The sequence below is a fragment of the Octopus bimaculoides genome, chromosome 12, assembly GCF_001194135.2.
Source record: "Octopus bimaculoides isolate UCB-OBI-ISO-001 chromosome 12, ASM119413v2, whole genome shotgun sequence".
In the NCBI taxonomy this organism is placed as follows: domain Eukaryota; kingdom Metazoa; phylum Mollusca; class Cephalopoda; order Octopoda; family Octopodidae; genus Octopus; species Octopus bimaculoides.
The window spans coordinates 43,849,889-43,866,013 of record NC_068992.1 but is presented as its reverse complement, the minus strand read 5'-3'; the positions used below and the strand labels follow the sequence as shown (position 1 = coordinate 43,866,013).

General features: G+C 33.6%; 1 protein-coding gene across 2 annotated transcripts in view; it reads left to right on the top strand.

The window, feature by feature from the left end:
* The window catches only part of LOC106873066 (uncharacterized), a 38,338-nt gene that overhangs the window by 16,241 nt on the left and 5,972 nt on the right, over nucleotides 1-16,125 (top strand). For both annotated transcript variants that reach the window (XM_014920294.2, XM_014920285.2), the window contains exons 4-11: nucleotides 1,196-1,283; nucleotides 6,222-6,427; nucleotides 7,377-7,470; nucleotides 8,756-8,988; nucleotides 9,786-9,879; nucleotides 12,364-12,590; nucleotides 12,695-12,794; nucleotides 14,553-14,594. In XM_014920294.2, coding sequence (XP_014775780.1) covers nucleotides 1,196-1,283; nucleotides 6,222-6,427; nucleotides 7,377-7,470; nucleotides 8,756-8,988; nucleotides 9,786-9,879; nucleotides 12,364-12,590; nucleotides 12,695-12,794; nucleotides 14,553-14,594 — 1,084 coding nt within the window. The remainder of the gene's footprint in view (nucleotides 1-1,195; nucleotides 1,284-6,221; nucleotides 6,428-7,376; nucleotides 7,471-8,755; nucleotides 8,989-9,785; nucleotides 9,880-12,363; nucleotides 12,591-12,694; nucleotides 12,795-14,552; nucleotides 14,595-16,125) is intronic.

Below are 16,125 nucleotides of genomic sequence, written 5' to 3'. Positions count from 1 at the left end.
TCCTCACGGCGCAGAACATTGGCAAATCTTTTCTTATCTGCTTCCCCTCTGGCTAAATAAACCTGTCACCTAGCCTCCCTTCTGGCACATTGGTACAATTCCCTGCTACCACCGTTCTTCCAGTCCTTCCAAGCCTGTTTCTTTTGTCTAATAGCCCTGTCTACCTCCTTGTTCCACCACCACGTTACTCTGGGTCGAGAGGGGACCTTACACCAGCCACAGATCTGGTCGGTGCACTATCACCATCATCGGTTAACGTCTGTTTTCCATGCTAGCATGGGTTGGATGGTTTGACTGAAGTCTGGAGAGCTAGTGGCTGCACCAGGCTCCAGTCTGGTCTGACAGTTTCTACAACTGGATGCCCTTCCTAATGCCAACCACATATATTAAAAGAAGAGGAAAACAAGGCCAAATCAGGACAAGCTTATCACATCACTTAAATTATTAAATTATTTTAATTATTATAATGGTGTATTGAAGTAAATAATGTCTTACAGCTGCTTCTAGGATATCCCAGATAATGTATTGATCTGCATTTCCATATACTGGGTATTCCATCATTGGAGACAAGATATATATGCAGGAAATTTCAGTGTGGAGGTGTAGATAGAAAATCTGATGTAGAGACAAGCATGAAGGTCAAGGCTCATAGTTCATCTTGTTCCGGAGGGTGTGGGGGTTTATCCATATTTCTGCGAAGGTGTACCACCATACTTATAATACCAGGTAAGTCCATAGTTCAGAAAGCAGGTTGAGTAATGCATCCAGTTGAAAAAAATGGGATCTAGCAGTTTAATTCATATCCTCTGACTCAGAAGTAGGCTATGGATCCCTAGCTCTGGCATCCATTGTAATCTTGGATCCTCGTGGCTTATCAATTGGAGCACTTACAGAACATGTCTCTTACGACCACAGTGGCTAAACTCTTTCCTATTGTATATATATATATATATATATATATATATATATATACACACACATGTATGTATACATATAGGTGCAGGAATGGGTGAGTGTTTATATGTATACACAACTTCAAACCAGTCTTGGAAACAGAGTACTAGCTGTACACTGTAAGCGTTTTACTACTATTGTCATCAATAGCCTAGTGATTATCATCACTATTGTTATCATCATCATCAAATTGTTTTGAATATTGCTCTGTTGTTAATTTTGCTGAATCATTCTGTTTTAGGCGTTTGTTCAAAATCACTATCTTCAAGAAATGTATGTTGCTAAATGCCAGGCAAATTGTTCAACAGCTCATCCTGAATTAAAAAAATGTAAGATTTTCCTTTAGAAATGATCTTTATTCTTTTCTTTTTTTTTTCTTTCTTTTTCTTGCATTCATTATAAAAATCCTTGAGAAATACATTTCATTTGTATACAAAACACACACACACACACACACACACACACACACACAAAGAAGCATAATAATTATAAGATTAATATGCTCAACAACAATGATCAGTATTATCAGTTCAAATTTTATTGTTGCTATTCAATCCCTAGGAAAGACACATTATTCTACATTTAGTGGTTCAATCCACGGTTGTGTAGTCAGTAATAAGAACGACAAACAGCTGTAAAATCAATATCTCCAGTCAATCATGTCATTAGTGAAATTTTCAACAACTTTTCCAAACAGTGTTGATGCATGAAAATGGATATAAAAATAATATTTTCTAAAACGGCTAAAGCAGTAACATTGTTCTGAGTTAAAAAAATAGTATAATCTAAGGGTTGATGCATACAAAAGATTCTTAATTAATTGAAATTTCCTTTTTATGTAGGGAAAGAAAATAAAAATCTAGTTGCAATTGTTGGCAACTCTCAAGGAAAAGAGGAGATAATTTAAAAAAATTTAGAATTAATTTTTCAAAGTAATTTGCAGGCAGGAGGTGCAACTATGAGTATGTTTCTGTCTGTTACACCTCATTAGACATCAGTATAGTTTAGTTACTCCAAGTTACAATGTTTTTTACATGTAAAAAATAGTTACAAGCAAATTTAGGCTGGTATATTTTGTATAGTTAAATAAAAAATATGAGCTAAGGTTGATAACTCAAATGGACCCATGGCATGGATTTATATAAAATAAATTATGAAGATGACATACTGAATTCTATATACAAAAATTCTAAATTAAGAGAAAATTTCACTCTAAACTAAAGATAGAAACAAAATTCTGTAGTAATTTTTAGTAAGATTCAAAGAACAGGGGAAATAATTTCAAACAATTAGACTGGCGGTGCCCCAGCATGGCCACAGCTCATGAGCTGAAACTAGATAAAATGAAAAATGAAATACTCAGAGTTAATTTACATGATACAGGAGCAGGATTCAAAATTGAAGCAAAGGATAACTATGAACATATTTCAATCCGTCAGACATGATCAGCATAGAAAAGCTTACTCCAGCCTGATTAACCAGTTGACAAAAGTTTTGTTCTTTAAATCTATAAATTACAATGGTTAAAATTATTTATAACTATTTTCTCTATATAAGAAGAATGTCCTTAAGAACAGATTAATCTGTAGACATTATCATTTTGACTGTCCAGTTAATTTAATACTTTCATATTCCTGCACAATTTATCCTTCCTATATGCTTTATTTTTATTTCCAATCTTTTTTATTATATATATAATGATATATAATAATAAAATTATTGTAAATGTTGCACAAGAAATTCCTGTTTAATGGAAACATTTCTGAGTAAATGTTAGCATTCTACTCTTTAAAAATCTTCTGCATTCACCACCTGTGTTTCAATACAATGAGGCAGTTTTTCACAAAGTAGGTGATACTGACCTTGAAGTGTGTGAAAATTTATATGGCCACTGGGGCAAGGGGACAATAAGAAGGAGCAATAGATACATTTTTATAGATTTTTAGTCTTTGTTTCATATTTGAATATTAAACTTTAAAATAATTTTAGATATGTAATTATTAGAAAGTGCTTGTTATTCACAGTCGTAATGATGACAATAACAAGAACAAATAAACAATAAAAGTAGACTATGAAATTAAATGAATAATTTAAAAAAACTGATTATATACCGTCTATGGCATGAAAATTATATACAGTAACCTTAAAATCAGTTTAAAAGACACTGTCAAAATTTTGAATATTTCCATACATGCTACTGCACTTGTAGCATTATGTAATGCCCTGACTTATATGCACACATTTTCATACCTATCTGTTTACTAGAATGTTGTTGGTTCTAGCTATGATGGCTGTTTGTTAATCCCATAATTTATTCACATTTATAACTAGACATATGTAAACTTGCATGTTGCTGGGAAAACAGCATATGAGTTTGTGAATATATAGAAACTACTACTAGAATTGAGAATATGCAGACAAATTTCAACTGGTAGCTACATCAGTATATATGTGACACAATGAATAAGAACCCAAGTGTGACTGAAGTGATGTACTAAAAGTTCATCATCTTCGACCATAAATCTACTTGGAGCTTAATTAGTCTGGCTTTATATTAAGTATATGTACATTAAAAATAGGGTGGTAGTGTTAAATCTTAGCAAGGGAGCACTGAATCATAGCAAAGGGGATTGATCAAAGGAAAGGGGTTACAGTTTAATAAAATTTTGGAAGACCTGTCGTAAGACATCAACCATTTTCATGTCTATCATATAATTTGTCATTATACAAGGTGGTATCAAAAAGTTCCAGCACTAATTATATTTGATAAAAAATAACTTATTTACCTATTTTTAAACATCATCACCTTTGAAATGGTCACCTTGTGCAGCAACAGACTGGTCCCAGCATTCCTGCCATTTTTGGAATCTGGCCTGGAAGTTGTTTTCCATAAGTGAGTCAAGCACCTTCTGCGATTTACAGTGGATCTTGATAATGGTGCTAAAACAGTAACCTTTGAGCTGCATTTTCATCTTGGGGAAGAGATTGAAGGCTGCAGATGCTAAATCTAGTGAATATGGCAGATATGGAAGCAATACCTTGCTGTTTTTAGCGACAAACTCACAAGCGAGGAGAGCTCGATGGCAGGGTGCATTGTCATCATGTAGAATCCATTTCTTTGTACTTCACAAGTCCAGTCACTTTTGCCAAATGTCCTCCCTCAAATGCTTCAAAATGTTATTGGTTGTCCTCTGACGATCCTCATGTACAAGCTGATGAATTTTCTTCCACATTTCCAGGGGAGATGTTCATGGCAGGTCTTCCAGGTTGCTTGTCTTCTAGGGATGTTCTGCTTTTGAAGCACCTATACCACTCAAAACATGTATGACCTATTACCTCATTACCATAAGTTTACCAAAGCATGCTCAATGTTTCCGAGGCAGACTTCCCAAGTTTAATGCTAAATTTCATGTTGGCTCTTTGTTTCTCTCCATGACAAAATCACAGACTACAGTATACACATAATCACAAAAACAAAAATTGCACAGCGTGCAAAGTAAACACAGTGATGTCACTTGGTACACCATCCCATGAAGGTCGCTTCTAGGTGTCACTGCACACACAAACATGTGCTGCTATCTCTTAGCAGACTACAGAGCTAGTCTGGGAACTTTTTTATACATATGTATTCTATCCCTTCAAATCATAATGTTAAAACGGTGACCTTTGAGCTGCAGTTTCATCTTGAGGAAGAGATGGAAATCTGTAGGTGCTAAATCTGGTGAATAGGGTAGGTTTCAAAGCAATATGTTGTTGTTTTTAGCAAGAAACTCACGAGTGAAGAGAGATTGTTGTTGTGAAGAATCCAATTCTTTGTGCTCCACAGATCCAGTTGCTTTCAATGAATGTCTTCCCTCAAACATTTCAAAATGCCACAGTAGAACTCTCAATTGAAGGTCTAACCCTGGGGGAATGAACTCTTGATGCACAATACCATATTTCAGGGGATGACACACATGGCAGATTTTCCAGATCGCACACCATCTTTCAGGGACTATAATAGACTTCTCAAGTTTAACATAAATTTCTTGTTGGCTCTTTGTTTCTATCCATGACAAAATCACACACTACAGCATACAAGTGACCATAAAAACACAAATTTCACAACTTGCAAAGTAAACACACCGATATTACTCAACACACTGCCTCATGAAGGTCACTGCTAGCTCTCACTGTGCACACAAACATGTACTGGCATCTATTGGTGCACTACAAAGCTAGTCCAAGAACTTTTTGATACCACCTCATATGTTAAAATCAACTCTTTTGTTGTCAGTGTACATGTATCCTCTGAGTATTTTCCATGCAATATGCATCTTATCGACTTTGGTCCATTTGCATAATCTTTAGCTGATTATATACATCTAGGTAGCAATCATTAATTACCTGTCATTTCTTATTACTTTCCTCACCTGTCATAGGTATTTGTTTTCATAACTGTTCTTGCTTCTGGTTACTCAAGTGCAATGATTCTCAAAATAGGCAATAACCTCCACCTCAGTGTTGAGGTGAGGAGAGGAATGGAAATATTTATATAGACATCAGAGGCAATAGGGGTGAGGGCAACTGATACATTTATATAGTAAATTTTGGTCTTTATCTTATATTTAGATATCCTCTATTTGTTACTTGTTTCAGTCATTGGATTGTGGCCATGCTGGGGCATTACCTTGAAGGGATTTAATCAAATGTATTGATCCCTGTACTTACTTTTTTTAAAGACTGGTGCTTATTATATCAATCTCTTATGCAGAACTGCTAAGTTACAGGAATGTAAACAAACCAACACTGGTTGTCAAGTGGTGATGAGCTTCTCTCAGTTTCTGTCTAGCACGTGTTCTTAATGCACATATATTGAAAATGGGGAGTGAGGTACATTGACTCATAGCAAGTGTGGGCTGCATTTATGAAGTATTAGGAAAAGGAAAAGAGGTAATAGCTAAAATAATTTGAAAAGCACTTTAACAGTACATCTGCTGCTAAATTACCGGAGATACTCTGCATACATACAATATATATATATGACTATTTGAAGTTTTTAAAGTTTCTCCTTGTTTGATTTCATACATAAATAAGCTAAATAAATTTCAAATGAAAAGAAGTGTCTTAATCTATATTGGAAGAGCAGAGAAAGTAAATGGCTTTCAATCATATTCTAATAATTTCATTTTAAATCTACTCTCCTTATTAGACAATTATTGTTTTATGATTATTAATTTTGAAATGTTGTTTTCACTGATGAGCAAATTTTTTCTCTTACTTTCTAGGGGTACACTGGAACATGGCAGTTATACACAGTAAGTTGTATGACAATTATGATGAGTCTTTTGAAATAAAGCCTTATGGTAAAAACTTTATAAAGTTTAGAGCAAATTCTAAAACAACAAATGTATCATTCTTTCTTCCAATGGAAATGAATACAAAGTCAAGAATAGAATTATTGACAACAAAAAAATTTTGGCTGGACAAGACTGTGAGTAAACCCTATATTAATTATTAAATTATTTAGTTATTCAATTAGAAAGGAGTATAATTGTTTGACTCAACTTCAATATACTACTTGTTTTCAACGTGACAGGCTGGTAGAATCATTAGCTGTTTAGTGGCATTTCACCCATCTTTAGATTCAGAATACAAATTCTGTCTATCATTCTTTCAGGGTCATAAATACTATTTAAACACTGGGGTTCAATGTAATCAACTTATCCCCTCTCCCATAAACTTACTCACCTTGTTCCAAAATTTGAAACCAATTTATAACTTGTTTTTAGGGTTACTGGATTTGAGCAAATAAAACAAGTTACATACATGTATGCCCACGCATAGTTCAGTAAAACGTACTGCTGTGCATTGATGATCATTTTTCCTGTTTTAGAAAGCAGGTAGTTTGGATGAATGACTTAACATCACTGTTCTGTGTTCACTTCATGCCAGGCCCAAGTTTACCATTTATCCTTTTTGCTGTTTATTCTGTGTCATGAAAGGCGATACTGGAACTATCTGTTCTCTATCCCACCTACAATGACCCCATCCTTCCTAACAGTCAACATTTCTTCTTTCTTCTCTTTACCTAACTGTCACTTAATGTTTTCTCTATTTCTACATTCAGTTCTACATGAATTTATGATTTAGAATAGAATAATATTTTCAAGATGAATATACTAAGATGACAAGCCCAGGTTGCTTCTCTGCTATCATCATCTGTTGATTCAATATAATTGCTCAGCTGCTGAAAACATGGTCTTGTTTGACTATTTATAAAGCTATCAAAATTTGTAGAGATAGAATTGCTGAGTGGATGGATAAGTTAATTATTTCTCATCTGTTTAATTGCTGGATCCAGAACAAAACGACACCTGTCTAAATCTATATAATTCCTAGAGACATAAACATAATTTTGTTGTTTTTTTCTTTTACTTAAGATCAAACTGAAGAACATGGAAACTTCCAAAATATATTCCTGTAGTTATCTTCTTAAACAAAGTAATCCTTACCATGAGTGTTCATTGAGAAACGGTAAGTTGATAGAAGGTATTTATTATGTCACTTTATTAGAAACTATGAAGTAGTTCTACCTTGCTGTCTGTGTGGCTTTTACAAGATGTTAAATGATAAAGAAAGAGAGTGAGCAGGGTGAATTCTAAATGATTCATGCTACTGTGTTGATTTACCATCAAGAGTTAATCTTCCCAACACCAAAACCAGATTCCAACTCAAAGATGTAAAACTAAACAATATTCCACAGCTCTACATTGAGATTCTGTCATATATCCAATTAGTCATCGATGGTGATGGTAGTGGCAACAGCATTTTGATGTTCACTTTGCCATGCTTGCATGAATCAGAAGAGAATTCATTAATCAGATTTTCATGGATGGATGCTCTTCCTGTCACCATGACCAGAACTATTTTAGTTTCATCTCTGAAGTCTATTATAATACATACAAATATTTTTCCAAACAGTTATTTTTGAAATTTGTTTGTGAGAGGCCAATGTCAGACAAGAAGAATAACATTTTGCTCCTAAGGGCAACATGGAACATTCTAAAAATGTTTTGGCAGGCTTTTAAAAATCTTGGAATTCAGCTCTTTATAGAAGCCTTGTGTCTTTAGATACTCAATGAAAATTATCTTTTTAATGATAATTTTCATCCCTCAACTTTGTCTCTCCAAGTGATTATTCTTATTGTAACAGGCAACTATGATTTGATTTATGAGGTATTCCTGCCGTTATCTTTTGACAGTTTCACTATTTCTTGATTCACATACATAACTTACATACAACAAATTCTATATTAAAAATGTTTAGTCTCATTAGTAAACATTGTTGATGATAATTCTTTCTTTTATTAATTATTCAACTTATTAAACATAACTCAACTTTAAATGTTACAACAACCGTTCCTTTATTTCTTAATCCTTTTTATACCAACCAGCCTGAAACAAACCCTAGTTCTATGATACAAATTCCTTGTTTTAAACTGATCTTAATGACAACCTTTCATTAAAATTCCATGTTAATTTATATTCCAAACATCAGCTTAATAACAACAAAGTTACTTAACAAATTCTTTATTATTGTCAAAATTAAATGAAATCAAACATATTTCAACAGAATTATGATTAATGATAAGAAAAGATTAATGATAAGAAAATCAGTTGTTTTCTACTGATGAATAACTCAAATCTCAAAATGTCATATAATTCATCATTTTTCTTGCAGCACATTTCTTTTGTTAATGTATCACAGCTACGATATAATTTTTTCATTGCTCTTTTCATTTTCTTCTTTCTTATTTAGATCTTGAGTGGAAAATAGAACTAAGCTCTCTATCCAAACTAATTAAAAATATAGAAGAAATAAAGATATTTGTTGGAGTGACTGGCAGTGGAACAAATTCTTCACAAAGTCTAACATTCAAAAAGTTAGCTTATCTCCCGACATTCTCTGCTTTTACTAATATAGGTAAAATAGGCATTGGTGAGGCTGAAATATACTTTAAAGACAGTAGCAAATCTTTTGACATATCCAAAGTAAGAATTTTCACCTTCTTGAATTCCGTGTTTGCTTTTTTATTTTAAGAAAACGGTAGCAAATATTTTGACATATTCAAAGTAAGAATTTTTACCTTGAATTCTCTATGCTATTAAAGATTTATTTATTTTCTGTCATTGTTATTGTTAAAGCCCTGATCAGTCTTGATTCAGTGGACCTAGATTCAAATACATTCATCTATGACCACCATGTTCATTTTTCAGATACATGCACTCATGACCTTTATTCAGTGTGTCCTTCTTTTCTAATACAGTACATCATCATCATCATCATTTAACGTCCATTATCCATGCTGGCATGGGTTGGTTGGTTTGACCATGGCTGGTAAGCTGTAGGGCTGCACCTAACTATAGTCTGATTTGGCATGGTTTCTGCAGCTGGATACCCTTCGTAGCACCAACCAACCAATGTAATTTAAAGGAGATTTGGCATTTATTTCTAGACAGTCAACTAATCACATAGAGGCTTCCCTCATTAACTGGAGTAATTATTTTGTGTAGGTGTCAGTGTGTATATGTGTTTGAGTGTGTTTGTGTTTGTTTATGTATGTGTGTGAGCATGCGTCTACATGTGTGTATGTTCCTGAATGTGTATGCATGTGTATATGTATATGTGTATGTATAATAACAAAAGTCCTTCTCTCTCTCACGCAAATAAAATGAATGGACCAGACTCATAAAGTCAAAAACTGCTCTTCTATCAATGTAGACATTTGTGTTAATTTAAATATATATTAAAACTAATCAGCTTGAAATTTTCTTTTATGATTTTTCAGATTGTCTTGACAAAAATACTTACTGAAGAAGAATACGGTTGTGTCAGCATACATAAGACAATCCCAGCTAAATATTCATGTAAACTACAGAAAAGTAAGATTTCATTGAACAACTAAATCGAACATACACTGGCCAAAATATGTTTAAGACCTATGATGACAATTCTATTCCTTCATTGATGTATTTTTAACAAAGCTGTATAAAATTATTTTACTTTTTATAGTTTATGTAGAGTTTGTTTCTCTTTCGAATGATATAGGCGTTATATATCTTTCTACAATTCAAATAATTTTAATGTGCAATTAAATGAAATGATTAGAAATTGTTGGCAAAATAAGTTTAAGACCATACCAAGATTATGCAAATTAATAAATTAATAGGCCAAATGGATGGTCATACTGCACTGTTTTGCTTAATAATCGAGCATTGTTACATATTTATTCATTATGGGAAAGCATTGTAGTACCAGCCCAGTTCTGCATCTTTGGATCAGATGGATAGACTTATGTTAGATGCCGTTCAATTGAAGAATTCTATCCTAAATGTGTCAAGAAAACCGTGCAAGCAAGAAGTGATGGGGTAATGGTGCAGGCCATGTTCAATAACTAAGGTGTTTGTCCAATTGTTAAGGTTGATGGCAGACTGAACAGTATAGGTTAGCTGCAATTAGTAAATGAAAATGTGCTGCCATATTTAAATAATCAGAAACCATGGGGATCTATTTTCCAGCAGGACAATTGCCCTGTTCATAAGGCTAGGAAAGTTTTGCAATATTTTGAGTGCAATAATATGGTGGTTATTGAGTGGTCTCTGCAGAGCCCAGATTTGAATCTGATAGAAAACTTATGGAATTATGTTGCTAAAGGAATTCATGCTAAAAAACCAACAAATTTTTCCCAATTATATAATTTTATTGAAGAAATATGGCAGAGCATTCCAAGTGAGTTTTGTGCTCATCTGTCAAACTCCATGTCCCACCGTAGTAAGGCTGTAATTGAAAATAAGGGCTATAAAACTAGATACTAATAATAAATTTTTGTTCATTGATCATTTCTGCTGTAAATTTTCAATTGAAACAAAATAATGTTGGTATGGTCTTAAACTTATTTTGTGCATTAAAATTATTCAAATTGTAGAAAGATATATAAAGCCTATATCATTCGAAAGAGAAAAAAAATTCTACATAGACTGTAAAAAGTAAAATAATTTTATACAGTTTTGTTAAAATGAATTAATGATGGAATAGAGCTGTCATCATCACTCTGAAACTTATTTTGGCTAGTGTATGTGGTGCAGCTATTACAAGGGAGCTAAACCTTTGGTAATAATTCAAAGCATCATTGGAAATGTGAAATTAAGGAAATTTAAAGAAAACGATACATAGAATTCAAATATTTCATTTTTTTATGAATGCCTGTTCTCAAAATGATGACCATTCTGCCCCAGGCACTGCTGATACCTCGGAGCTATGAAATTGCAACATATCAAAAATACATTTCATTTGGTATTTGTGTACAATTTTGTTCAATGGCTAATCTCAGTTTATCAACAGCTGCTAATTTTGTATTGTAGACATTATCTTTTAAGTATCCCCATAAAAAAATGTCATGGGGATGTCTGGTGAATGCAGAAGATATTCTACAGAATTACCTCTTCCAGTCCACCTGTTTGACAGAATGTCATCCCAGTAGGCTCTTATATAACTATGGAAGTGTTGGGGTGACTCAGCTAGCAGAAAATAAAGTCTTCAAAGTCTCCTTGAATGCTTGGTATGACAGATTGTTGCACCAAGTTCAAGTAAATGGGACCAATTGCAATACTGTCAAAAACAAGAATAGTCCAATGAATCCTTTTGTTGGTAAGCCACATCATAATGTAACTCCTAGTAAATTAACATGAGATTCTTCTATAATATTTAAATTCTCAGGTCCCTAATAGGTGCAGTTGTGGTTGTTAATTAGGCCATTTAATTTAAATGTAGTCTCATCACTCCAATCTTTGTTGGAAAGTATACCTCTTCTACACATCTTACCAAGTGCCACTCATAAAACTCCACTCTTTGCTCTGGGTCATCTTCTTTGAGACCATGGACTATTCTTGGAATGTAACTTTTCCACTGACAGTGCTTGAAAATGGATGAACACTTGATTTTGAAACAAACGTCCCATGACTTGCTTGCCAAAGATTTTCTCGAACTTTAGTGATATGATTCTAGTGTCCTTTCTTGCTTTGTGGGACTCAACAATGTCCAGTCTTTGGGAGCATTTCTAGTGGACATTCTGAACAGTTCCATTTGGTTCAAAATGATGTTAAATTGTATTGTGTATCTGTTTTAAAACTCTCTCCTAAACTTCCAGTAGCTCTAAGAACAAGTTTTATTTTGTTCAAAGATTAGTCTAGCTCACATCATTATTTTTAACGGGTTAAATCAAAAAAGAAATGAAAATTGAGTATAGACTTTTAGGAAGTCCCTGTATGTATATACATAAATGTGTGTGTGTTTGTGTGTGTGTGTGTGTGTGTATACACACATAAGCACACGCACTAAAAGACTTATTTTCTAAATTTATTTTCCAGGCAAAAATTGGCTGTTGAAAGTTATTTCTCCTGAAGAACATGAACGAAATTTCGATGTGGAAATAATTCAAGACACACTATCTTCTTTCATGAGAAATTTACAATGGAATTATGTATTTCCATATGGAAATACTTATATCAAATATTTTAATCTGAAGACATATGAGAAAAATGAAATCATGAAATTGAAATTCCACTTTTTGGATAAATTTCTGAGAATCAATGAAGTAAAAATATTTTCTTTACTTATTTTAAAATATTTAAATTTGATAGGCAAGCACATTGCATGTCTTATGAGAGTGAATTTGACATTTCAAATCTATAATTTCAGATAAGTTTGATCAGTAATTACTCGGAGTATAAATTCAAAACAAATGTAGAAAGAAAATTTCAGAATTACTTGGTGACAGAATATACTCGAATAACAAAAGGTATATGGTTGTCTGATATTGTCTTGCTTAAACATTGTTTATTTTAAATGCCAGATATCAGCATCAGTATAAATGGACACTCATACATACACATATATTCATCATATATAAACATATATGCACACATATTTTCATCACAAATACACAAGCATAAACTTGTTGGGTGCATAATGCAGGGAAAAGCCAACTCAGAAGTATCTTCCTGAGGAAATGCAGTCTGGAAGTTATTTTGTCAATGTCCAGGGATCAAAAACAAAATTATCAGAAATTTCCTGTCCAAAACATTGTGCAAAGTCAAACATTTTGGATTGAGGTGATAGAATACATACATATCAAAAAGTTGCCAGACTAGTTCTGTAGTACACCAACAGATGGTAGTACATGAGGGTGTTTGCAATAACACCTAGAAGTGACCTTCATGGGATGGTGTGTCACGCATCATTACTGTGTTTTACTTCACAAGTTGTGAAAATTTTTGTTTTTGTGATTAGATGCATGCTGTTGTCTGTAATTTTGAGATGGACAAGAACAAAGAGCCAGCTTGAAATTTTGCATTAAACTTCGGAAGTCTGCTACAGAGACATTGACCATGCTTTGGTAAACTTATGGCGATGAGGCAATGGGTCATGCAATGCTTCAAGTGGCACAGGAGCTTCAAAAGCAGAAAAACATCCCTGGAAGATGAGCGATCCTGAAGACCTGCTGCAAGCATCACTCCAGGAAATGTGGAGAAATTTCATCAGTTTGTGCATGAGGATCGTCAGAGGACAATCAAAGATGTTTTGAAGCATTTCAGGGAGGACATTTGGTGAAAGTGACCAGAATTGTGGAGTGCAAAGAATTGGATTCTTTGTGATGACAATGCACCCTGTCATGAGCTCTCATTACTTGTGAGTTACTCACCAAAAACAGCATGGTATTGCTTACGCACATACCCTATTCACCAGATTTAGCATCTGCAGCCTTCCATCTTTTCTCCAAGATGAAAATGCAGCTCAAAGGTTACTGTTTTAACACCACTATCAAGATCCAAGGTGAATTGAAGATCTTTCACTCACTTATGGAAAACAACTTCCAGGCCAGATTCCAAAAATGGCAGGAATGCTGGGACCAGTGTATTGCTGTGCAGGGTGACCATTTCAAAAGCGATGATGTTAAAACTTAGGTAAATAAGTTATTTTTTATTAAAAATAACTTTTTGCTACCACCACATACATGCATTTGAACATACATACATACATTTATATGCATATGTACATACGTGCATATGTAGATATATATGTACATACACACATATGTAGATATATATGTACATACACACATATGTAGATATATATATGTACATACTAACATACATACTTACATATGTACATACATACACATCTGTGTGTAAATATATGTGTATACACACTCTTACACACATACACACACGTATGTTGGTGACTGGAAGAGCATCTAGTTATAGAAAATCTGCCTCAATAAATTCCATCTGTTCCATGCAAGAATGGAAAAGTGGACACCAAAATGATGCTGATGATGATGTTAGCTATCTGTTCATTATTTGATGTTGTCATCAACTATTTCTTGTTTCCAAGAATTTATCACAAACTGAATGATTCTTCCAAATTGGTGGCATCAATGATTGAAATGGACAATCTTTATATGAAACAGGATTGGACTTCTCAGATCAATAATAGTGTTTGAGTGTTTCAGAGATATTTTTGCCAATTTCTAATTAATATTTTGTCTACTTTTTAGAGAAAATACTTGGGAATGAAACAAATCTCTCCATAAAAATAGGTAATTATTTTTACTTTTTCATGTATCATCTCATAATTTTTGTTTATCAAGTTTGACTACCTCATCGTTCTGATTTCAGTCCCATTACACAATACCAAGAGCAGATGTCATTCATTATAGCACTGGGCCAACTAACTAAAGCCTTGAGAGGATATTAGGAAGTTAGAGACTCTGTAATTATTCTCTATCATTGGAATTAATGTCAAGTATTGAAAATCTGTGTCATATTATATCATGGTTTGATAGCTATAGAAACTGGTTCGTGCCTCGCAAACATGATTTTATGATTGGGAGAGGTCTTTTCTCAAAACTCAACTCTAAATTCAATGACAATTTAATAACTGCATCAAGAATATCCGAATGAGTTTAACCTTTTGTTAACCACGTTACTATTCAAATAGTCTAACTTTGTTTTAACTAATGTTGGAAATAATGAAGAGTTCAGTTGAATAAATTTGTCCTTATTAAGCTGATGTTTGGCAGTTTAATAACTGCACTAAGAATGTTTGAATGAAGGACAGAGAGCTAAGTGAGGTTAACAAACTTAATGTAGTAACACACCCACACCAAAATATTTAATTAACTCTTAATATCATACTGAAAACTGTCCAATTCAAAGTCCAGCTTTGTAATGATTCTGTGAAGGAACAAAAGCGGAGGAGAGAAAGGATTAGAGTTTTCTCCCTTACATTAGGCAGTTTCTCATTTCCTTCCGAATGAATTATTTTACGTGAAGTAGATTTGCCACCTAAATGTGGCTAACCCTTAAGGGTTGATGCTACTGTAGCTTGTAGCCCAAGGAAGACATCTCTAGCTGGCTATTGACACACTATTTGTGCCCTATCAATATTTGCAAAGGGAAGTCATCATTCCCATCTCCAGCCTGACGTGATACATACGGACCTGAGTTTCTGGGTATTGACCTGTCATAAGCGTATGACAACCACCGGTTGGTGATGGGAAATGATTCTCAATGCAAATATATATACTTTTTCCAGTGACGAAAAGTCACTGATCTCGAGCCAGCTGGATGAGATGTCTTCCTGTGGCTACAAGCTACAGTAGCATTGACCCTTAAGGGGGAGCCTTAGCCACATTTTTAGTTGGCAAATATATTTCCCGATGTCATGCTGCTACTGTTTATATCTCGCTCAGAGATTTATTATTGAATTCTTTTATCTTTTACTTGTTTCAGTTATTAGACTGTGGCCATGCTGGGGTACCACCTTCAAGAATTTTAGTCAAACTAAACAACCCCAGTACTTAATATCCTTTTCAAGCCTGGTACTTATTCTATCAGTCTCTTTTGTTGAACTGTTAAGTTATGGGGATGTAAATACATCAACACCAGTTGTCAAGCAGTGACTGGGAATGTACACAGATACAAAGAAAACATGCACCTCTATCTATCTATCTATCTATCTATCTATCTATCTATCTATCTATCTATATATCTATCTATATATCTATCTATATATCTATCTATATATATATCTATCTATATATATATATATATATATATATATATATA